The 23,851-nt window shown below is 33.1% G+C and overlaps 1 protein-coding gene across 2 annotated transcripts; it reads left to right on the plus strand.

The window, feature by feature from the left end:
• The first annotated feature begins 7,943 nt into the window (after positions 1-7,943).
• Positions 7,944-23,275, plus strand: LOC101268012 (1,4-alpha-glucan-branching enzyme 3, chloroplastic/amyloplastic). 2 transcript variants are annotated; one of them, XM_004244051.5, is made up of 22 exons: positions 7,944-8,348; positions 9,118-9,189; positions 9,341-9,405; positions 9,965-10,642; positions 12,084-12,256; positions 12,565-12,654; positions 13,204-13,279; positions 14,725-14,832; positions 15,568-15,658; positions 17,580-17,681; positions 17,993-18,095; positions 18,854-18,991; positions 19,087-19,158; positions 19,292-19,396; positions 19,999-20,076; positions 20,168-20,275; positions 21,129-21,209; positions 21,385-21,489; positions 22,078-22,163; positions 22,331-22,385; positions 22,461-22,540; positions 22,656-23,275. In XM_004244051.5, the coding sequence occupies exons 1-21, from the start codon at positions 8,056-8,058 to the stop codon at positions 22,491-22,493; spliced, it is 2,712 nt and encodes a 903-aa protein (XP_004244099.2). In that variant the 5' UTR covers positions 7,944-8,055; the 3' UTR covers positions 22,494-22,540; positions 22,656-23,275. The 2 variants fall into 2 exon arrangements, with proteins under 2 accessions (XP_004244099.2, XP_010324307.2); XM_010326005.4 differs by having other exon boundaries at positions 22,727-23,275.
• Positions 23,276-23,851: the final 576 nt, after the last annotated feature.

Here is a 23,851-nt window from a genome sequence, read left to right on the forward strand (position 1 = left end):
ATGGCTATTGAGTGGAGTTGGGGTCTTTTATAAGTAGGTGAAGTGTACAAAGAATCTTCATTGTATTTGAACCAATGACAGCAATGTATTTGCTTTTGTGTACTTTTCACTATAAAAGTCTTTTCCTTCTTTTGTAACCGGAAGATTAGAGTATAAATTTAAAATTTATGAATTTCACATAATTATCAGAATAATATGCACGTTTATTAAAATTATTGAATTCAGTCGAGTTTACAAGCTTTACGCCTTGCGTGTAGCATCTAAGGATATAGTAACGAAACAAATTAAAAATCATAAAATTTCTAGTTATTTTCAAGCGAAGATAAAAGATTTTTTTATAGTATTTCTTTTTTTATTTCAATTTATAACGTTCAGTTTAATTTTTAGTTAGTTGTCAAAAGAATAAATTTGATTTTAAAATTCGCATTTTATCCTAGTGAAATGATTTATAATTAAAATTAAAAGTTTTTTTTTAGATTATGTAGCAAATCAAACTACATCATATCAATTAAAATAAAGCAATTAAATAATTTTTTTGACACATATAAGTGATGATTAATACAATTACTCTTTATCTACATATCAATTAAAAACAATAAATATTGATAAAATTAATCAAAATACATTCAAATTATCGGTATAAAATTTCCTGCCTTTGTAATTTTGCCTCTTCATTCTTAGTTAGAGGCAAGAAAAAAACTAAGTGAAGAGTGAACCACGTGTTGGAAGGAAGAACAGTTGACAGCTTTGGCCGACTGCGGACTGCTGAGCGACGTTAGCTATAATATGAATTGTGGTTCATTAGTGAGAGTATTCTAATTCTTAATTAGAAGTTTTGAGTTTGAATTTCTGAATATGAAAAAAATTATATTTGAAATATTATTTTAAGTTGTCTCTATAATATGCAATTGGGATTTAATCAAAGCTTTAATTTGAACCTCAGACGTCGAAAAATTAAAAAAAAAAGGCGTCCACGTGAAGACACGTATCACCGCTATCGTAAAATCATATTTCTCTGCTTTCCACTTCACATTGCGGCGCGTTTTACTGTTTGCGCAAGGGACCGCGCTTTTAAATCTTTACCGAGTAAAGTCCTATACTAATTAATATGGGGAGCCTTTAACTTTATTTTATTCTATGTGAAAGCTATTATTAGTTCAAAAGAGTTAAATAACTAATAATTACTTTCCGTCCCTTCTGTTTTATATTATAAGTCATTTTTTTTATTTGTATTTATATTAAGAAATAAGATGATTTTATTTTTATGTCCTTATTTAATAGTTGCATATGTTTTAAGATTAGGCGAAGTAAATATGCTTCAAGATTAATTGATAGAGACATGATGAATAAAAATTATAGTACATAATTATTTTAATTATTTCTAATATTTTTAATATATTTATGTTTAATAATAACTTTGATTTTAAATGCTCGTTTTTCATTTATTGAAATAATTATAATCATAATACATAATTTTGGTTTTTCTCAAATCATTAATTTTAGTAAAAGGTTTTTTACAAAAAAATTATAGTAAGTTGAATTATATCGCATAAATTGTGATAAAAATAATAATTTTTAAATATTATTAGTTATATGGGATTGTAAATAGTTTTTAATATAATTTATAAATCTGTATATTTTTATATAATAGACATAAATAATAATATCTAAATTCACTTTAAGATAATTGTATTGACTTCTTGTACTTAAAATCTCTTCACTTAATTAAGAAGAAAGAAATAGCTTGGCCAATTTTTCAAGAAGCAAAAGTTGAGATATTTGACAATATAAATATCTTTGAATAGTGGCAGAAGCTTGAAGAAGTAATTTCACTTTTTGTAAGTTTGGCAAAGTAAAATTGACTATTTTAATATTAATGAGGGTGTTTTTCCAATTAATCAAAATTCAAAATTACACTTTTTAGAAGTATTAGTTTTTTTTCAAAACATTTTTGACAAGATATATTTTTAAAAATTTAATCAAACAGATTATAAATCGAATTCGAAAAAGGTCAATTCAAGTCTAAGGAAGACTCAGCAAGTCTTTGCGCGATTGCAGTTTTTTCAATGTGCTTACAAATGTGAAACTAAGAATAAAATGGTATGTTCACATGATCAATATTTTATCATAGACTAAACAAACTTTTATTTAAAAGTTTAAAGTAAAACTAACTATGAAGTAAAGTCTTCATGAGAATTTTATTTTGTAATTAAATGTTAATACAAAGTCAATTCATCATATTTAATTCTAGGCCAAGTCTTGTGCATTCACATTACCGTCATAATGCCTTAAGCCTGCCGTCAATTTCGTAAAATGAACACACATTTCCCCTTCATTTTTCATGTTTTTACTTTTTTGTTAACTAGGGAAATATTGTGAGTAACTGATAAAATTATTGTTATGTAATGTGGTTTAATTTGTGAAAGCAATTTTTTATAGAAAAATTTGTGTATAATTTTCAAATTTTGATTCTCTCCTGAATCTCATGCATAACGAGAGTTTTAATACACTGAATTCATTATTTTCTTAATCATACTTTCTTCGTCCCATTTTACATGTCATCTTTCGAATTTCAAGAGTCAAACATTTTGAATCATCAACTATTATAATTCATGATACTTTTTACGTAATTTATAAATATATAAATTTTATTTTAAAAATTGAAAATTTCATATAGCAAATTTAAACTATTTAACTCTTAAAATATAAAATATGTCATATAAATTGAAACAAAGAAAATATAATTTAAGCCTTTAAAAACTATATTCTTATGGAACGAAGGACTCAACAGTCAACACGAAGACGGTCGAATTTTTAATTTCCAGTATGACTTGCCATATTTTTTATTTTCAATAAAATTCAATAAGAAACTAAATAAGAAGTGTTGGAGATTTAGCATTTTAATATTAAAAATGTTATATTAAAGGTTTTGACTTAGTTAGGATATATATATATATATATATTATTCAGTGTATGCTATTTAAATTAAGTTCGATTAAATTTGAATTCGTATGAAAAAAATTCTCATTTGAATAAAACACTCCCTAATTACAAAAACGAAATTAAAGAACACTTATCACCCTATCAAAACTCTTGTCGGGTGAATATACAAGTACCTTTTGCATATTAATAAACCTATAAATAAAGTTGAAGGGGTATATGATACATTTAATCTTACTAAAAAAAAAATGCTAGCGTCATTGACGCATGAAAGTATAGCAGCTATACATTTAAATATTAAAAACCGTAGACTTCCTTTTTAATTCTTCAATTGTACATAAAATAAATTAGGAGAGGGACGATTTATATAATATAAAAATTAAAGTCAAACATATAAATGTATTATGTGTGTGATACTTAACGCAATCGCAAAATTATAAGTTTTGGTATAAAGTCAAAATTAAGCATCCATTTGATATTACGAGTGACAAAATATTTTTGTATATTAGAAAGAAGTACGAGTGTATATATTTATTAAATGATCATTGACCTATTGAAAATAAATGAACAAAATAAACTTACTTTCTTTTTTTTTATATAATATTTAAAAAATTATTTAATCTTTTGTTATTTCATCCGAACTGAAATTTATATATTTAATCACTTTGTAATGACATGACATATATTCTTTTAAGTATAAATAAATAAAAATATTAAACTGAATTTATTTTAATCAAAACAAAATTCTATTTCATTTGATCAAATACATGTTCTAATTTATTTATTACTTTTTTTTTTGTATTTTTATCAAAAGTCCTTTAACTTTTATATTTTTGAAACCTATTTTTTCTAAACAAAATGTTTTCCAATCATGACCTACATTTCTATCACATTCGAGGAAGGGATGATAATTGTGATGAGCATATTTAATTTTTGGTCAAAAATATTGTATATCGTGTCTTATAAGTAGAGCTTAATTAGGGATTCATCTGAATCATCTATAACAAAAAGATTATAATATTTATATATGATATCGAATTTTCTTCTACTAGTTACAATATGTTCATTTTTTTAAATTTTAAATCTCAGTAAAATTTTTGACTTCGTCATTTCGAAGGATTAAATAGAGAAGTAAACGACATATATTACATATTTTGTGTGCGCCAACCTGACGTATCGTATAGCTCAGCCAAGAAAAAAGAATCCACACAACACGATTAAAATTTAAAGCATTTAATTCCTTATCGTTTTGGTCGAACTACCACCACTTTTTTTTTTAGAAAAAATAATGAATATTGTTGTACACTAGTTTGGTAATTTAGGTAAAAAGCTACAAGAGGAAAAATTAAAAGCCAATTTAACGGCTGCCAAGTTGGTACAACAAACTTCTTTTTTTCATCTTTACTTATTAAAGTTAGATTCCACAACCTCATAACAACAGTTAAGCATAGCCGCCCACAACTGCCCTCCAAGACAACATCTGACGGACCTAGTAAGGATTTAGGGATTTATCTGAATTATCTTTAACGAAAATCATATTGATTATATATGATTGAAATGATTTTTTTACGTGAATATGCATTATGTATTTCGTATGTATAGGTTTGATGGTAATATTAGCCCAACTCATATTGGATTTAAATGAGTCTAGAAATAAAAGTTATTACACAAATTGAGATTGGAGGAATATTTATTAAATTGTATCTTAGTTTTACATAATAATGTGTTGTGGAGTGAGGAATGCATATTCTTCTTGTTGATAAAACACAAATTAATAGATATTTGTGACGAATATGATACAACACATGTAAAATTTGAATAAATGCTAGTTGATAATTAACGTTTAAAGTATAGGCAAACGTGAGAGTACTTGTTTTTGGTGACTTAATTTGTGTCATTATTCATTACATGTATAAATTATGATTATAGTACTTATAGGAGAGAAATAAAGCAAAAAAAAATTAAAGGACGTAACTTTTCATAACTTTTGCAAAGTATAACATGTTTGATCAAGTGTTTAAATAATTATTTAAATTTTATCACACGAAACAATACATATTTTTAAAATTTAATTAATTAAACTCAATTTATTACGTCATCTTCAAAAGTATTTTTACCAAAATCACTTATGACAAAAGATATTATTACAAACAAACATATTTTGAAAGCTCCACCAAAAGGACCAAATTAGTAATCACTTACGTTAGGTACAATATTTATGAATTCAACTAACTTATTGTATAACAAACTAAAAACTCTAATCATAATTTAAGAATCTTTCGCAACCCTTTTAAATATATCTTGAATAAATGACATTAAATATTACCGTAGCATATATCAGCCAAAATCTTCTGACATTTGCCAAAATACAGATTCACGTATTGTAAGATTCGTTTTCAAAAATAATACTCTCGCCAATTCTTATTATCATCGCAAATTCAAACTCTAAGTACCTCTAATTAATAATAGAAAAATTTGAACTATTTCATCGCGCTTACGTATAAATCAAGTATATAGTGATATTAACAATACATGAGATCCAATATTGTATAGCAATAAATAATTTTACTAATATAGAGAAAATTCTATTAGAAGTGCCACTATCGAATGAATCCTGAAAAACACGTTTCAAATTTATTTAGAGTTCTAATTCAAACTCTAAATATCGAGCAAAAAATTAAAAAAAAAAAAAAACTCACTAGTAAGATGTATGACACGCAGTAGAACGTGGGCGGTGGGCACTATTACTCGGCAGCACATTAATTTCGAGTGAGAATGTAAGGCGCAAGCGAAGCCAATGAGGCCAAAACAGCTTTGATTTACACCTTTTATCATCATGCCCATTCCCCCTCTTGCTGACCAAAAAATTAAAAAAAGAAAAAACTGTGTGCCCAGGTTTCACAGCTGTGACACGTTTTTTTTTTAAAAAAAAGATCCTTTGGGTAACAAAAAATCACTTGTACCCGGGCACTGTCATGATCGTGCACTCGACGAAAGAGCTTTACAAGTGACATTGTCCTTCTTCACTCACGTGATATTGCATGCAGCGGTGAATATGTATCCGGGCCCTGTACACACCGCCTGTCACACCCTGGGAATTGGTTTCGTCCGAAACATCGGACCATACATTTTGGTACATCCTAAAGTTATGTAACCGACTGATGCATCATATAAAGTGATGTATTTAATCTATACATCACGTAAAGTGGTGTATCCGACTGATATATCACGTAAAGTAGAAATATTTTTATATTTTTTTCAAATAATAATTTTTTTTTAAAAATATAGTAAAATAAATTGCATATTTAGGTATTTATTTCTAAAAACATCGTAGACTAAATTTAATGCTTAGTTAAATACTGTTATTAATGATAACTACTTAAAATTACTTATATCTTTTTAAAAATTTCATATTCAGTCAAATATCGTCACGACCAGAGTATTTTGTAAAGAAATGTGAGTGTATATTCTTGGGGATAACGCTATCCAGCTACAATGTTCTTTTGCTCCACAATGAGTGGGTATATATATATATTACACACTCATTTTCCCTTTTTTAATTCATACAGCCGCTGGCTTTGCTTTAATCACACTCTACCCCTTCTATTTTGTTCGTTTATTTTTATTTGTTTAATATTAATTTTATCTTTTTTAATATTAATTTTACTATATTATAATTTATAATAAGAATAAATTAAAAATTATATAATAAATTATTTAACTTTCGAACTTACGAGTAAAAATATACACAAGGAGTCCTATTTTATTTTCTGATTCTGTTTTCTTCTTTTTATCAGAAAAAAAGATATGGTAATATCTTTTATTTATTTTCGTATTTATAACTTTAAAAGGCTTTTATCGTGGCTTGTTGGCGGCCACATACAACTATTTATGAATATTGAACAAGCTAACTGCCTAAATGTATGATCTACATAAAAAATAAATACCATGTTTATTGGCCTATTGTCTATATGTCACGATGCTAAAATAAAAGTTTTAAAGAATTCTTCTCATATTATCACATTTTCCCCACTTCTTTATTTAGAGAATCACGTTTCTATCTTTTGTATATTTGTTACATATACATTTCTTGCAAGAGATTATCTAAATCAAGATTTCTGTTTAAGAAAGCTTAATGCCCATATTCATAAGTCACGGTTTGAGTCCAGCACACTTCTAGTAGTTAGGTTCGATTTTAGGCTAAACGAAACATGCCAAGGGCCTCGAATAATGGCTAAAAAGAAATGTGCTAGGACATCGAACTATGACTAAAAGACTCCGAAAATCCTCAAAATCACACGCTCTTTAGAGCTTTTGTTTGTTAATTTGTTTATGGGCCTTATGCTTGGGCTGTGGTGTGAACAATGGGCCCATTATAGTTAAGTAGTACATCTTCATTGGGGTACTGGAAATCCAAGTTTGTTCTGAGTCCATTATGTATTTTATTGTAGTCAAAGCTGGGCTAAAATTGACCAGGAGCCTTGCATATAGTCGATCTTGAACTTTTGATCTTTGGTTCTCTTGAAGCCGAAATTTTAAGTATAACAATTTTTAACTTTTGACTTGGAAACATTACAAATCATGAATATAAAAATGTCAGTCAAGACATTATAAATATTATAATATCATATTGTGGCAATATGATGAGTAGCAATTGGGTGACACATTGACGTAACTCAAAATCTTTTAAATTTTGTCACATCAATGTAACATATGTTTATCTTTTAAAATAATTGTCATTTTTTTGTGTTTGCTATTTTAGAATTTAACGAAACGTCCTCAGTATTTATGATTAAATCTTTTATTTCCTTATTATTTCTATAAAATCTAACGAATATAAATTATTATACACGTGATAAAGACTAAAAAAGTTATTTTTTCAGAACTTAAAGGACCAAAACTGTTCAATCCAATACATAAAGGACTAATGTTAACTTATCATAAAACATGAGGAACCATTTTTGTAATTTCTCCCCCATTTACGTCCGTCCCAGTAGCCGTTTACAGAATTTGGCTACAGTACCCGCCTCTTATCACTAAGGCGAAAAAAAAAGAAAAAAGCACCAGTTCATCTTCTTCACTCCTTAGTTCAATAGAGAGAAATTAGCATCAACAATGCTCTCTCTGTCGGATTCACTTCGAATTTCTTCACCTTTAAGCGATTCTCGTCTGAGCTTTCTATCGCAAACTGGAAGCAGAACCAGTTGCCAGTTTAAATTTGTTCGCAGCCGGCGGGCTCGAGTTTCGAGGTGTAGATGCTCGGCAACCGAGGGACCGACGCCGAAACGGCGGAAGCAAATACCGGAGAAGTACAAGCAGTCGGAGGAGGAGAAAGGAATCGATCCTGTTGGATTTCTCAGCAAATACGGCATTACTCACAAAGCTTTCGCTCAATTTCTTCGTGAAAGGTGATTTTACATTGCCTTAAATTGTGTTATGTACTGTGTATTGTTATGCTCTTAAAGAGGGAGAGAGATGAGAATTCTATGAGTATTCATAATTCAAAATATCTCTTATTACAATTTGAGCTACTTATACAGTGGTCATTTGCACTGAATTTGATGAAATAAACTAAAATGACTAAAAGTTTTGAACATAAATTAGCTGCTATAACTTCACAACTAGATTCAATATGGACTAACATATGCCTCCTTCTAGAAAATGTCCTTGTCCTAAAGGACGGTAACTGTGAGCGATCAACTGTCGTTAGAGTTTGAATAGGAATTCTACACAATCAGCAATTATAAGAGTTTGTAATATTTTCCTTAGTTCTTCATGCAGTAGGAGTTGTTGTACCCTGTGAACAAATGGACCTTGGCTTTTACTCAGCTCAAAAAGGCCAAAAGCCAGCTTAGCTCATGAGGGGAGACTTTCAGTATTGAACTGAGAACAACACCTGTAACTTCACAGAACAGAACTAACAGTATTAAATTGAGAATAACTCCGATAATTTCACAACTGATTTTTGTCAATATTCCAACTGTTTCACTCTTCCTATTTTGCACATGATATATTTCTATGATTTTCTTTTTGACTTTCTGGAAGCCTCGTTAAGAGAATATTACTGAGCAGCAACTATTTTGAGTATCCTTGGACTGTTCCCCCTGTTTGATTTTTGAATCATTTGATATGCAACATTTTCAGGGTGTTTCATTCTTTTACCATTCTGTTTTGCAGATATAAATCATTGAAGGACTTGAAGGATGAAATATTGACTCGTCATTTCAGTCTCAAGGAGATGTCTACTGGGTTAGTTTGTGCGCAAATTTCTTTTGTCGACACCTGCGTTCCTCTCTCCTCTTTGTCTTTGTGACCGAGTATCATTGTGTAACTATTTGCTAATAGTATCATATAATGCATCTTGATTAGCTTTGACTGATTCTAGATGTCTATTTTACAGGTATGAATTAATGGGTATGCATCGCAACGTGCAACATCGAGTGGATTTCTTGGAATGGGCTCCAGGTTCAAATCCATACATGATTTTGTCATCTTAATATGTTTTTTTATATATATCAGAATTTATCTTCTAAATGTGTTTTAGTATATCAGAAATTTATCTTCTTAATGTTAATTTCTTTGTATAAATTCACGCTCCATTATGATATGACCATTTGGTGCTTATTTTTAGTGACATTAGCAATTGTGCAAATACTTAATATATAAACTCCATCAACGTTTCAAACTTCATCCATCCACTACATGACATTTTGAAAGTGGCTCACTATTTGGTATCTTCTGATTTTTATTATCGCCTTAAAAGTTCTCTATCCATCCAATTCACTTAGTTTCACGGTAGGACTATGGTGAGGTATCTCTGTGGAAAAAGACTTGATAATATATTGATTTTTAATTCCAACTCTGAGGTTTTATGCAAGTTAATGTAACTCTTTGTGTATCGTAAGTTGTGTGACACAATTGGATGGGATGGAGGAGTGGATTTAGCACTTGATGGGCAGCAATCGTTTCTTTGTTTTTATTTCCTTTTATAGTTTTGAATACAAGTGTCAATATGTTGCAACAGGTGCTCGCTACTGTGCTCTGATTGGTGACTTCAATGGGTGGTCAACAACTCGTAACTGTGCCAGAGAGGGTCATTTTGGTCATGACGATTATGGGTATTGGTTTATTATTCTTGAAGATAAATTACGTGAAGGAGAAGAACCGGATAAATTGTATTTTCAACAGTACAATTATGCGGATGACTATGATAAAGGTGACACGGGTATTACCATCGAGGAAATCTTTAAAAAAGCAAATGATGAGTATTGGGAACCTGGAGAAGATCGCTTCATTAAATCACGTTATGAGGTGGCAGCAAAGTTATATGAGGAAATGTTCGGACCAAATGGGCCTCAAACAGAAGAGGAACTAGAAGCAATGCCTGATGCAGCTACACGATACAAAACTTGGAAAGAGCAACAAAAAATCGATCCAGCAAGCAATTTGCCGTCGTATGATGTGGTAGATAGTGGAAAAGAATATGATATTTATAATATTATAGGTGATCCTGAATCGTTTAAGAAATTTCGCATGAAACAGCCTCCTATTGCTTACTGGTTAGAAACTAAAAAGGGAAGGAAAGGCTGGTTACAGAAATATATGCCTGCCTTACCTCATGGAAGCAAATACAGGGTGTATTTTAACACACCAAATGGGCCTCTTGAACGAGTTCCTGCATGGGCCAATTTTGTCATTCCAGGTAAACAAGCACTGCTTACTGGGATTTACATACTGTTTTACATCCATAACTGGTTAATATGCTATTAGATGAGATATAACAAGAAGAAGCATGGAAGCATCTAGAATTATGAATATTTTTCTTTGGTGTATTCAGTTTGTCTGCCTTAATGATCTGTCAGTGACATTCATAAATGTATGCGTATTTACAGGCTTTGGATTTGATAATTGCATTCAGATATGACAAGTTACAACACACACGCACACGTATAAATAAGTACGTGCTTATAATTTTTTGTCAATGGTGTCTAGGCTAGCTTCCACGCATATTCACTAAAACACTGAGTATGTATTATCTCTCAGTCTCTTACCAATATATGTATTGGTGAACTCTGTCCAGTAAAACTTAGACTGACAAGAAGAAATCACAAAGTTTTATTTGTATCCACTGGGGATTTGAACGTTGATTCCCATAATTAATTCCAGTGACATTGACTGTTAGGCCACACATTTGGGTGTGCAACAAGCTACAATATGTGTTGTGTTTATTATGGTTTATCCATAACTAGTGCATGTATTTTGGCATGCTTACACCTCTCTTTTTTTTCGAATTCCTGTTCATATACCCCAATTAATAATTTGCTGTTAAGAAAGCTTGAGTAGCGCACGGAGCATTAAGATGTTAGATGTTCGATCTAACAACCCCTAACCTAGTTGGTGGTAAATGTTTGTTCATCAAGTATCATTTAGATTGAATGGGAAAAGGTAGACCACTTTGACTTGAAGTGGTGGAGTGGTAAGTGGCATAAATTCTAGATGTATATAATTTACCTTAGGTTTGTGAATATATAAACTGATGCATCATATGAAATTTTATCTAGGTGAAAAAAGAAATTAGTCTTATCTGTGAAGGGAGGAAGGGGTCAGCAATCATTGCATGAATAGAGAGAGAGGGAGAGAGGGGGGAGGAAGGGGGGGGGGGGGAGAGAGAGAGAGAGAGAGAGAGATTAAAGTCGAGAATTGGAAATAGCGCCACAACTATGGCCTGAAAGCACAACACGAATGACAAGCACATGTTTTCTGTTTTTCCTTCCCCTTCCTACACAACAAACCGTAATCTGCGTCTGTCTGAAAGTGCATGAATCTCGATTAGAGGCATGAACTTAAGGAGCTAACTTAAGCTTGGTTGATAGTCTTTCCGGTATTAGCTGGTTCCATGATCTAGGAAATCAATCTAATCTCTCATTTGGTCAAAAGCAGTATGGGGGAGAGGGAGGGGCCTCCATAATTGACTTGTGCGTTGTGATTAGCATTTTGAGTAGATAATTCTAAATTGAATCTCCATGCCCGCTGTAAAAGAGATGCAGTACACAATCATATCATTGCTGTTGGTTTCATTTCTTATTTCCTTAGCTACTGTAGTCCTTCTCCTGATGTTGCTGAACTCCTTTACTCATTTGCAGATGCAGACGGGATGCAAGCATTAGCAGTCCATTGGGAACCACCTCCTGAATATGCTTATAAATGGAAATACAAGCTACCAGTCAAGCCTAAGTCTTTGCGAATATATGAATGTCATGTTGGCATCTCTGGCCAGGAACCAAAAATTTCCTCTTTCAGTGATTTTATTAGCAAGGTGACTACATTGTACTTTGTCTTACAATTTGTGTTGACATCAAAACTTTTTAACTTTCACTCTTCGAAATCTTGTTAAGTAGAAATATGATTGTCTTCCAGTCTTTGGTTTAGGTTGTTCTATCTGAACTTGATCCATATCATTTAAAAATAAAGGCCTGTTTTATCATAAACATTTCTGTGTTATGCTGAAAGGTTGTTTTTCTTTTCTGTTATGTTTTTACATTTGTATGGATAAAGAATTTTTACCACTTATCCTTTTTTGTATTTGCAAGTTGACTTCATTTAATATTTCTTTTGTCATTCCAGGTCCTTCCTCATGTAAAAGAAGCTGGATACAATGCAATACAAATTATTGGAGTTGTTGAGCACAAGGATTATTTCACTGTTGGATATAGAGTGAGTTAGAATTAGTTTCTCCTCAATTTTCTATCTCTGAAAGCTACATAAGATACATTCTCAAAATTGGACTTTTGTGCTTCCTACTGTAAAAAAGTGAGCCATGTAATTAGACTTTCACCTTACTTACTTTGGGGTTTATTACATGGTCAACAAGGCTTGAACTTGGTGACAGGCGATAATGCCCCTGTGTTCAATTACTATATGAAATATACCAGATGCATAATATAATCTGACCTTTTTTTTTTTAATCAATTTTCGAGTCTGGTAAAATTAACAGATTGTGAATTCATGATTCCTGCATGATCAGAGTGTAAATTGAACAATTTTAGTTGACCAATTGTCCGGTTATACATTTGAAATATTGCATCTTCATTTCCCCCCACTCTTTTTAGATATTAGGATAGCGTATTGGGCAACTACTTATAACCTTTTTATATAGATTTGGAACATGCTCAGCCTTTGTGATTTATAGTTTCTTTTTGATTAGGATGATTTATAGCTTCTTCCTCACCATCGATATGATTTCACCATCTTTTTCCTATACAGGTGACCAACTTTTATGCTGTTAGTAGCCGTTATGGCACACCGGATGACTTCAAGCGCTTGGTTGATGAAGCACACGGTAATCCTTGACGTTTGACCTGGGCAAATATGGTTTACGTCCTGCTATGCTGTTAGTGACTACTTATATTGCATATTATTTGCTTTCTCTTTCGTTTTAATTTTCTGATAACCATACTCTCTATGGTTGTGATAGAGGTGTCATTTTCTGATAACTAGCTATTCTTTAATATTATTCTTTCACATGGTACAATCAATATCTTCATGCCGAGCATGAATCTTTTTTGCAAAATCTAAAATGCTGGTTTCTTTTTACAAAATATAAACTTATGGGTATGAAAAAAAATTGAAATCATGATTTTAGAATCCCAAGTGTTTCTTTTTTTGAGAATTTGGGATATGAAGTCATGATTTCAAATCATGATCCCAAATCGCATGTCCAAAAATCATGACTTAAATTCGCGTGTCCAATCACAAGCAAAGCCAGTCCAAGAAAACATAACTACAGATTATGCAGATCCCTGATTGTATCTAAAATTGCATGAACATGTAAACCAGGTTGCACCAAAAAGCAAGCAAAATAAGACATCTTTGTTTTAGACTAATGTAATTTTCTCCCACGGCCTTCATAATTCTATCATTTCTTTCAAGCCAAACAGTCCACCAAATGGCTTGAGGGATGGTATTTTAAGTCTTTTGTATATTTCTCCAACGGCCTTCACCCCAGCAATTCGTTCACATTAACTTTCTGTCAGGTTCATTTGGAAGCTATATTTGCTTATGCATTCCATTTGTATTCTTGAACTTAGAGGATGTTAATTCATTACTGGATAATTCAATAAACCAAAACATTTATGCCGCTGTCTGCAGATTGCTCAACCTGAATAAAAAGAACTGAACGAGTTTTATCCTATCAAGTCCTTGCAGCTAGTTGCCATAAGCTAAGGCCTTTCTCTTCTTCTGAACCTACCCACCTTCCAACACTTGCTTCGTTGGAAGCACAAAACAGTGTTTACTTGCCAAGCAAAGCAGGAGCCTTGTGAAGTGTGAACATATTTTATAATTTTTGGTAATCACATGTATTGACAGAATAGTCCTGTCAACTAGAGGATGCTATCTTGTGAGCCTTAAAATTATTCTAAGACATGTCTCATTCACAATTCCAAGAAACATCTAAAAGCCTTGTTGATAGCTTTAAATTCCTTTTTTTAAAGGCAAATACTGGTGTTTCAGACACAGCATTCCTTCTCTAAAAAAGAAAACGAAAAAGAAAGATGCAAGACACAACATGTCAACTTGGGTTTTTCAAATTAAGAAAAGATTTTTCAAGACCCTCTCCAGTCTCCAGGTTATGCCTCTTCTTGCCTTTAACCTGTGAGTGCTTGTAATAATTATAGACATTGTCATATTACATTTATGAACATTTTGGATAGCTTTGTGATACAATTCCTTGTTATGATTTCTCTTTACCCGTATTGGTTTTACTAACCGTGTTCTGTTTTGTAGGGCTTGGACTACTTGTCTTTTTGGAGATTGTGCACTCTTATGCAGCAGCAGATGAAATGGTTGGCTTATCTCTTTTTGATGGAACAAATGATTGCTATTTCCACACCGGTATAGTCTTCAAGAGAGTGTTTAGAAGCACTTCACTCCCTGATTAATTTTCATTTGTTACATTACAAAATCACACTGTGTTCCCTGATGCATGTGTCATTTGTGACTTATAGTTCTGGGATTCGCCAACCAATTTGCTTACATTGCTGTTATACTAGTATCTAACTTGGAACTACTAGTATTACACAACAAAAATGACTGCTGGCTCGGCCTACACCTGCTACACGTGCTTATGTTTGTTTGTCAATTTACCTTAATAATAGAGTAAATTATTGTCATATACAAAATGTATAAGCACAAATGAGAGGTAGTGGAATATTCCATGAAAGGTTAACCTTGTTCCTTTTCTAATTTGTTTTCCTCATTTACCGTTTCTATATTTATGCAAAATACTCTATATGTTTATGCAAACAACAAGTATTTCTATTGTACATGGCCATAAAAATATAAACTTCATATCAAGCTTGGTCAGGAGAGAACATAACAAGAGAGGATTGTCAGGTTTGGGGAGAATTCTAACTTGAAGCAAGTCAGACACCATTTTCACTGTTATTGTACTAGTAAATCTAATATACTATTTTTGTTGCATTTTTTCTATGTTGATGGAAGTTCTAATTAGGTGGAGTTCTCTTCAGTAACTTGGTAAAAGAACTGTATCTGATTTAATGTTTTCAGTACTTCTATATCATATGATTTCCTTTTGGATCCTGAGTTCTGTATTTACCGCATAACAAGGTAAACGTGGACACCACAAATTCTGGGGCACACGGATGTTCAAATATGGAGATCTTGATGTCCTGCACTTTCTTCTTTCAAATCTGAACTGGTGAGTTTATTGTTATATGGTTTCCATCCTATGCATGCTATTCTCTCAGTTTCATTGCTAGTTTTAAGTTTTGTTAGAAGTCGAAGGTTTGGCACCTGATAAATGTTGCTGGTTGTGCAATAAATGCACCACCATCGTTTAATTATTAAGTTCATGCTATATTTTATTGTACTTTACACCTATATGTAGGTTTATGTTGTAGTTCATTTGTATCAAGTGGGAAATACAAAATAAGTCCTCCCTCAATTTCACAATGTATCAGAGTAGATTCACTCTTGGTAAAATTCTAAATTGCTTCTGCTCACTGGCATGCGTCCTCTTGCCTCTTTCCCAGATGAAGCCCATTTTTATTTATCAAAGTGAAATTGTAGACACTTGTCCTCTCCATCCCTTTCACATGTTCTGTTCAATGATCCTCATTCGTGTCACATTAAGCTAGAACAGGAACCACTCCTCTCAAAGAAGCTCCATTGTCCCCCAGCCCCCCCGGTAGAAAAGAAAAAGAAGAAAGAAAATTTTGCTTTAAGTAAGCAGAGATGAGAGATTTGGCACCTTGTGAAGAAAATTTGTAAGCTGAGAATTCATCTACCAACCTAGTGGATGTGAACCTGTTTGTCAACAGTAAGTCTGTTAGAGTGTCATCGCCTTTTTGATGTTTTTTTCTTGAGATGGCAACAACTTGTATTAAAATTAAAAGAGACTGTGAAGCCATAATTACAGAGTGTGAACTAACAGTAAGCTAGGCAAAAATTATATTGCACTACAGAGGCTCTAAAACTTGCATTAGGGCCTCAGTGTCACCTATGTACGTTTGTTTACACCAAAAATTAAAAAGCACAATACAATTTAGCTTTATCTTCTGGATTGAGTCTCTCTTTCCTGCAAAACATCTAAGATTTCTTTCCCTCCAGATTGTCCACCATATGCAGCCTGGGATCATATTCCATCTTTTTTTTTAGCTTTTGTGCTTCACCTTCTGTTCCAGCTGGAAAGCATGTCAAGGTCATTGACACTGACCAGCTCAAACCAATCATAGCAAGGAAGACGTCCCAAAGTTGTGTATACTTTCCAAATGAGTGGCAAATAAAGCAAAGCTGTATTCCCCTTCAGTAGCCTGTCCTGTGTCAAACAAGCTTTCTCGACTACCAGCCAAACAAATCAAGCCACCTTTTATGTGATCTCAGCTCTCCAAAAGTGCTTCCAAGGCCATAAGAAGGTCAGCTTGTTATCAAGGTTCAAACTGTGATAAGCTGTTTTGACTGAAAAAATGCCTGTGTTATCCACCCCAACCTGTCTTGAGGTTGAGAAGTTCCAATGAGCTGATTGATGATGTTTAGGAACTCAGCAAATCTGTCCAAATCTTAGCCTATAACTTAAACTCCATACCTGATTGCTCGAAGCCCTGCCTCGAAAAAGTCAGGACTTTTGGGCAGATTCCAGTATCCGACCCATCTCTTTCTGCCGATTCCCCGGGTTGTCGGAATCTCTTACCTTTTTTTCCAGGCCTGTTCGGACATACGCTTCCCGCGGGGCATTGAGAAGGAAGGACGCTTTCAGAGGCGAAAGGCCATGGGGAGATACCGTCTGTGATCCATGGATCTCCGATCGGGAAACCGTATCCAAGCTCCGTGGCTAGTCTGCGCTCTTTTCAGTAATGCCAGCCCTTTGTTGCTGGTTTAGAGAAAAGATATCAGGGTATGAGCTTGAGAGGGCCATTACTAGCCAATTGGCAGTTGGCAGTATGTATGTTTTCTTCTTAGTCAAGTCTCATAGATCCACGTTCACACGGTTGATGCATCAGCGTGAGCGATTTCTGTATGAGAACAAACATCTTTTTGAAACGAAATGCTCTCACCTAACAGACATGATCGTGCAAGAAACTATTTTCTTAACATGTTGCTTATACAATGGTATTTTTCAGGTGGGTGGAGGAGTATCATGTCGATGGCTTCCATTTTCATTCGCTCTCGTCCATGTTGTATACGCATAGTGGATTTGCTTCATTTACTGGTGACATGGATGAGTAAGCATCAAAAGTACACTTGTGTCATGTTAATTGTTCATGCGTTATTTACTTATTAAAAATGTTTACACATTGTTCACCAATGATACATATTTAAGATTCACATATTTGCAGTCTTTTAACTGGATTTTGGTATCTATCTTGATTAGGAAGTGCTAGAGATTGTAATGTGGATTAAAAAACAAAGCTAGAAGGACCTCAAATTTGAAAACTATGTGACTAGAATGTATGTTAAACATTGGAAAATTATGAGCATCTATCTTTCTGTTGGTTGGTCTTTCTTCGACAATCTAAAACTTTTGTTGTTGCAGATACTGTAACCAATATGTTGACAAGGAGGCCTTATTGTACCTCATATTAGCAAATGAAGTACTACATGCTCTTCATCCTAATGTGATCACGATTGCTGAGGATGTAAGTGAACTATTTCAATTCTCTTGAATTGTTCATCGCTTTCCTTGGATGCTTTCGAGGAAGTACAAATCCTTTTTATTGAACTTAGTTCTGCTGAGTATACCTTATGATACTTTAAGATATCTTTCGAAAATAGGATTTCTTCTTCTTGTGCAAGTTTATTTCTCAGTCTTGTACTACTATATATGTCAGATTTCCTTTCTATTCACATGCACCTTGTAGTTTGAGACCTTTGGGTTACTTTTGGTTGGACTTTGGAGTAATGGAGAAATAATCTCCACATAAAACTCAACATTGTTTTGATACAATGTTATGTTTGATTTTTTTGTTCCACGTAAAACTTAGCATAATCTGTTACATGTTTGGTTTCAAATTTTCCTTTGTGCATAACTAATACTCACATAAGTTGTGTGCAATCTATACATTATTTTATATATATGTGGGATAGAATGTGGAATAAGAATGCAGTGGTTAGTAATACATGGATTAGAACAAAATGAAAAGAATAAACCTTCATGCAGTAACTAATATTTTTTATTTTAAAAAATAAAAAACATATTTTAAAAAATATATTATATAATAAATTTTAATACAACAATCAAATATCCAATAGCATGTAATCGTTAAATTACAATCTTTTCATTATTAATCCTTGAATTACATTCTGTGTATCACTAATCCTGCATTACAAACCCTACATTTCTAATTTCTGCAGACCCCCAACTGTCATTTGATTAAGATTTCTTTCTGTTACATAGGCAACTCTGTATCCTGGACTCTGCGATCCAACTTCTCAAGGTGGACTGGGCTTTGATTATTTTACCAATCTTTCTGCCTCAGAGATGTGGCTTGCATTACTTGAAAATACTCCTGATCATGAATGGTGCATGAGTAAGGTTGAACCTTGCGTCATTGGCTTACAGGATTTTTCTCCTTTTGAACATCTAATGCTATGGTAGTTGGTGGTATTTATATGGTTGACTTATTTCAGATTGTTAGCACATTAGTGGGCGACAGACAAAATACTGATAAAATGCTTTTGTATGCAGAAAATCACAACCAGGTAGCTACACTTTTTTTATTGTCGTGTATTTATGAGTTTCCTTCCCTTTCCTTTCCTTGTCTTTCATATTGTAAAGGTCTGATTTGACAATCTTACATTATTTGACTGGTTGTAATTCTCCCTTCTCTTTTAGTCCATTTCTGGAGGTCGTTCCTTCGCAGAAATACTGATTGGTAACTCTTTGGGGAAATCTTCCATATCACAAGAGTCATTGCTTAGAGGCTGCTCATTACACAAGGTAATTTCTTTACTTGTGCTTTACACTTTACACTTCATGTAGAAGGTGAATATCTGGTACTACCTAGAGACTGTTGTTACACAAGGGAAACTACTTGACATTTCTTGGTTGATCAGGTCTGAATCTTATGAACAGCCACCCTTCCCTCGTCTCTTCAATATATTGGCTCCCTCTATTTTGGTAATCACTGGACCATGCTAAAGCAGGATGCTTTGAGCAGCAGACTGCCTTTTTTCCCCATGTTTACCTCTTATTTGAGGTCAAATTAACCTCTGTACGGTTGTCGTCGTTCTTGATGTTGCAGTCAATAAGTAGGGGCATTCAGGTGAAACTTGTATGTGCTTCAAGAAGGAACTAGCCTTTAAATATTTTCTTCTTCTGGGGAAATGGTTCAGCTGATGAATCTGCTTGCATTGATTTTCTGGTTAATAGATTATTCCTTCAGATAAATTCCTTACACAAGGGAATGAATTTGTCTTAAGGATCCACCAGTCTATTTCCCTCTTTTCAGTAGAATTTTAGATCAGTTACCTGCTTGTTCTGTGATATTCCCATGCATTTGGGTTTGTCTACTTATGGTTGGATCTTCTTGTATTAAATAGATGATCAGATTAATTACATCTACAATTGGTGGTCATGCATACCTAAACTTCATGGGCAATGAATTTGGGCACCCAAAGGTGAGTAGTTGCTTTCTGCATATATGATTTGTGGACGTTTACAACTATACTACAGTAGATTTAATACCAAATGACCTCTTTTCTGCAACAGAGAGTAGAGTTTCCAATGTCAAGCAACAATTTCTCCTTTTCACTGGCTAACCGTCGCTGGGATCTATTGGAAGATGATGTACATTATCGATTGTTCTCATTTGATAAGGTGACCTCCGAACTTCTAATTATGTAAAATGCGCTCTGCTGCCTCTCTTTAAATATACTTGTATATATACACACACGTGTGTGTGTGTAGAATCTCCTTATACGACTGTTGTATATTTGTTCCATTTTCATACATCATTGTTGATTTTCTATTAATCCTGATAATGTCTTTCTGATACTGTGTGGTGATAGTACACCATACGAGCAATGCAAGGTAGGCCTAGTTGTTGTGCACTAGTAAATGACCGTCACTAAATTGATCTGCCCTTTGAGTGTACTTTTTTTTTTTTTTTTATATATATTATGCTTGATATTAGATGTTGCTTTTACTCCTTTTTTTCCATCAAGGAGTAAAGATCGTTTGGCTTCCACACATCACATCAACCCTCTTTTGATATATTCTGGGTACCCGTTCTGATATTCTGTGCTGAAAAAAACAGTGTAGTCTTTAGTAGATATTTTGTTGGAAACCACATATTGCTTGCTTCCCTTATTTCCCATCAAGGGGTATATATAGTTAGGCTTCCACATGCCATAGCAACCTTTTCTGATATTATGTGGAAACAATATACTGTATGGTCAATAAAGGTAGCTCACATAGTTATGCTTTAATAAATGAGGTTCATGTGCTATCCTGTCTTTATTGTTTTATTTCATACTTGAATGGTATTTACCACCTCTTCGTAACCATTATTTTTTTCTTTTTAGTTGGTTGATGAGATAGCTTGTGTTTAATTTAGTCATAGGCATATGTTATGCTTCTCTTTCTTTCGCTATGCTGTAAATTGGAATAGTAGTTCTGCAACCAAAGGGAAAAAGAAAGAAGAGAGTTGTGACTTCTTTTTCGTTTTCAGGATATGATGGACTTGGATAAAAATGGGAGAATTCTGTCCAGAGGTCTTGCCAACATTCACCATGTCAATGATACTACCATGGTACAAACGCCTTCTCTCTTTTATTTGATATTGGGGTTAGTTGTCTGTGACCCTTTGGGGGGGGGGGGGACATCATAACAGTTGCTTGCTTGTGTGCTAACATTATCAATATAGCTAGTTTCTATGGCAAACATTTATTTCTTGAATATAAAGAGTGAAATTATTTTTGGAACAGGTGATATCTTACTTGAGAGGTCCCAATCTCTTTGTGTTCAACTTTCATCCTGTCAATTCATATGAAAGATACATTATAGGTGTTGAAGAAGCTGGAGAGTATCAAGTAAGTCTCATTTTATCCTTTTCTTGCTGAATGCCTGTCTAAAGTTCTTCTATATTTATCTCTCACTCCCACATAAACATGCGGTGAAGTGTGTAAAAAGGATCATCAACTTGGAATGTGTATGCAAGTTGAAAAGATTTATGTAGCTATTGTTTCTATCCCTACTTCTAGCCTGCCTCTGTAGTAAATTAACAGAATAACCCTAAATTCGATCTCTCTCTCAGTCCCGCATGAACATGAAGAAGAGTATTACTCCGTCCATTTCAATTTCTGTAAAACATATTTAACTAGGCACAGATTCGAGAAAGAAAGGAGTATGACTCTTGGAACTTATAGTCTTATAACATGCCATTATGCTATAACATTTGAAACTTGTGGTCCTAAGATGCTATATCAATTATGAGAAGCACAGTTGGCATATTATTGTTTACATAACCTATGTATTTTCTCAAGTCTCTAGCTATTGAAATTTCAGAGAATAGTACATCTATCGAGGAACACAATCAGCGTATCATTTTAGTACTTGATCTATGGATTTTATAACTTTACTGGCTATTTCTTACGCTATTGTTTGGTCAACTTTTATAGGTCACATTAAATACAGATGAAAAGAAGTATGGTGGTAGAGCACTACTTGGCCACGATCAGAATATTCAAAGAACCATTAGTAGAAGGTAACCAATCGCTTGCTTTCCTTTTTCACTTGTTTTTACATGACTCATAATTAGTCGCTTACTTTAAGTCCTCTACTTCTTCTAGGAAGATGAATTCCAATGTTCTTTTTTACATGATATCTGTATTAAACATCTATATAATTCATGTCTTAACATTTCCATTTCAGAGCTGATGGAATGAGATTTTGCTTGGAAGTGCCTCTGCCAAGTAGAAGTGCTCAGGTTTGATTTTTTTAAATTCATTTATCATCTGCCCATGACCGACGAATGCTTGATTAATTGGTTCAACTCATGCAGGTCTACAAGTTGACCCGAATTCTAAGAGCATGATCACTCTAGTAATCAAAGTGCCTCATATGATGGACACAAAAGGAAAGGTACGTTCACACTATGTGTCAGTGTGACTCGGATACAAAACATGCATTGAAGCACCTTTGTGCTCATCTATTAAGCTTTTATAGCTTATTTAGGCTGTTTTCTAATCTTTAATAGGTTCTACATTGCCCTATACTGATCAATATTGTGGCCTTTTTGAGGTGAGTTTCTGTGATTCTTGAGCACAGGCTTTTGGCTAGTCAGTTATCATGAACTTTTGCCTTCAGCATCCGGATACTCTCTTCTCCTGAGCAATGACACTTCGACGAGAAAAAAACTGGCTTGTCATGGGGGTCAAAAGCATCTGCCAGATTAAGATTTCAAGCCTCAAGGAAAACTATCACCGCTTTAGGATACACACATTGACGAGTAAGCTCTGATACCTTTAAAGTTGCCAGTGTATATAAGAGCATTCAAATTGATGAGAACTTCAATTTTGCATTGGATATTGAGTCATGTTTTGTAAACATTGTGGCCTGTGGGTATGAAGTTATCGGTTCAAGATATACAAACGCCTCTAAGAGAAGGGCTTACTTCCTGAGTTTTACATCGGAATCAAAAGATTTTCATGCAACATTCTCATATATTATTGTATATTGTAACCATTTCTAATTATGTCCAATCTTGTATAATCACACATTTATCTTGTAGATGTGTTTGTCCTTTAACAGTCAACTCTTGTATACCATTGCTGGGATCTCAGACAGTTTTATTTAATTTTGCATGTTACGTCTTCATATATTGTCATATATTTAGAATATTAAGGCTAAATACTTGCATTGTTTGCTTTTAGGTACCCATAATGCTATCTAATTTCACTCCACTTTTATTATTGGAGCTGAATTTGCAGTCCATATAAAAATTTAAACTAGTATTGTGTATTAACTTATGATATATAATATTTGTTACTATCATTTTCTTTCGATAGAAATCAATAGCTTTAGCTCATATCATGTATGTTGTTATGTACATTTATAAGCTGTGAACTTAATAACATAAATGCTTTAACGATTCAGTGGCAAGCAAAGAATTGCTAGAACTTATAAATTTCAAATCTCAATTTTCTTTATAAATATTTCTTATATTGTTGGGGCATACAATTAAAGCTCTTCTACAAAAGAATGCTAAGAGTGGTTGACTGGCTTTTAGTATCAATAAGAGTCGTACAAACAATAGACATATATGAAAAAAGGGCATATAAAAAATAGAGATAAGGAGACGATCGAGCTGAGTAAGCACTGACTTCGTTAAAGATAGATTGTGGTGAAATGATTGAGATTACTCTATTCTTAATCAGAGATTTCGAATTTGAG

The sequence above is a fragment of the Solanum lycopersicum genome, chromosome 7, assembly GCF_036512215.1.
Source record: "Solanum lycopersicum chromosome 7, SLM_r2.1".
Taxonomy (NCBI): domain Eukaryota; kingdom Viridiplantae; phylum Streptophyta; class Magnoliopsida; order Solanales; family Solanaceae; genus Solanum; species Solanum lycopersicum.

Bases quoted from the DNA above. Each gene is read 5' to 3' on its own strand.
- LOC101268012 (XM_004244051.5), top strand. From the start codon at position 8,056: ATGCTCTCTCTGTCGGATTCACTTCGAATTTCTTCACCTTTAAGCGAT. The intron at 9,406-9,964 runs GTTCAAATCCAT...ATGTTGCAACAG, and splicing joins TTTCTTGGAATGGGCTCCAG to GTGCTCGCTACTGTGCTCTG. The intron at 17,682-17,992 runs GTAAGCATCAAA...TTGTTGTTGCAG, and splicing joins TTTACTGGTGACATGGATGA to ATACTGTAACCAATATGTTG.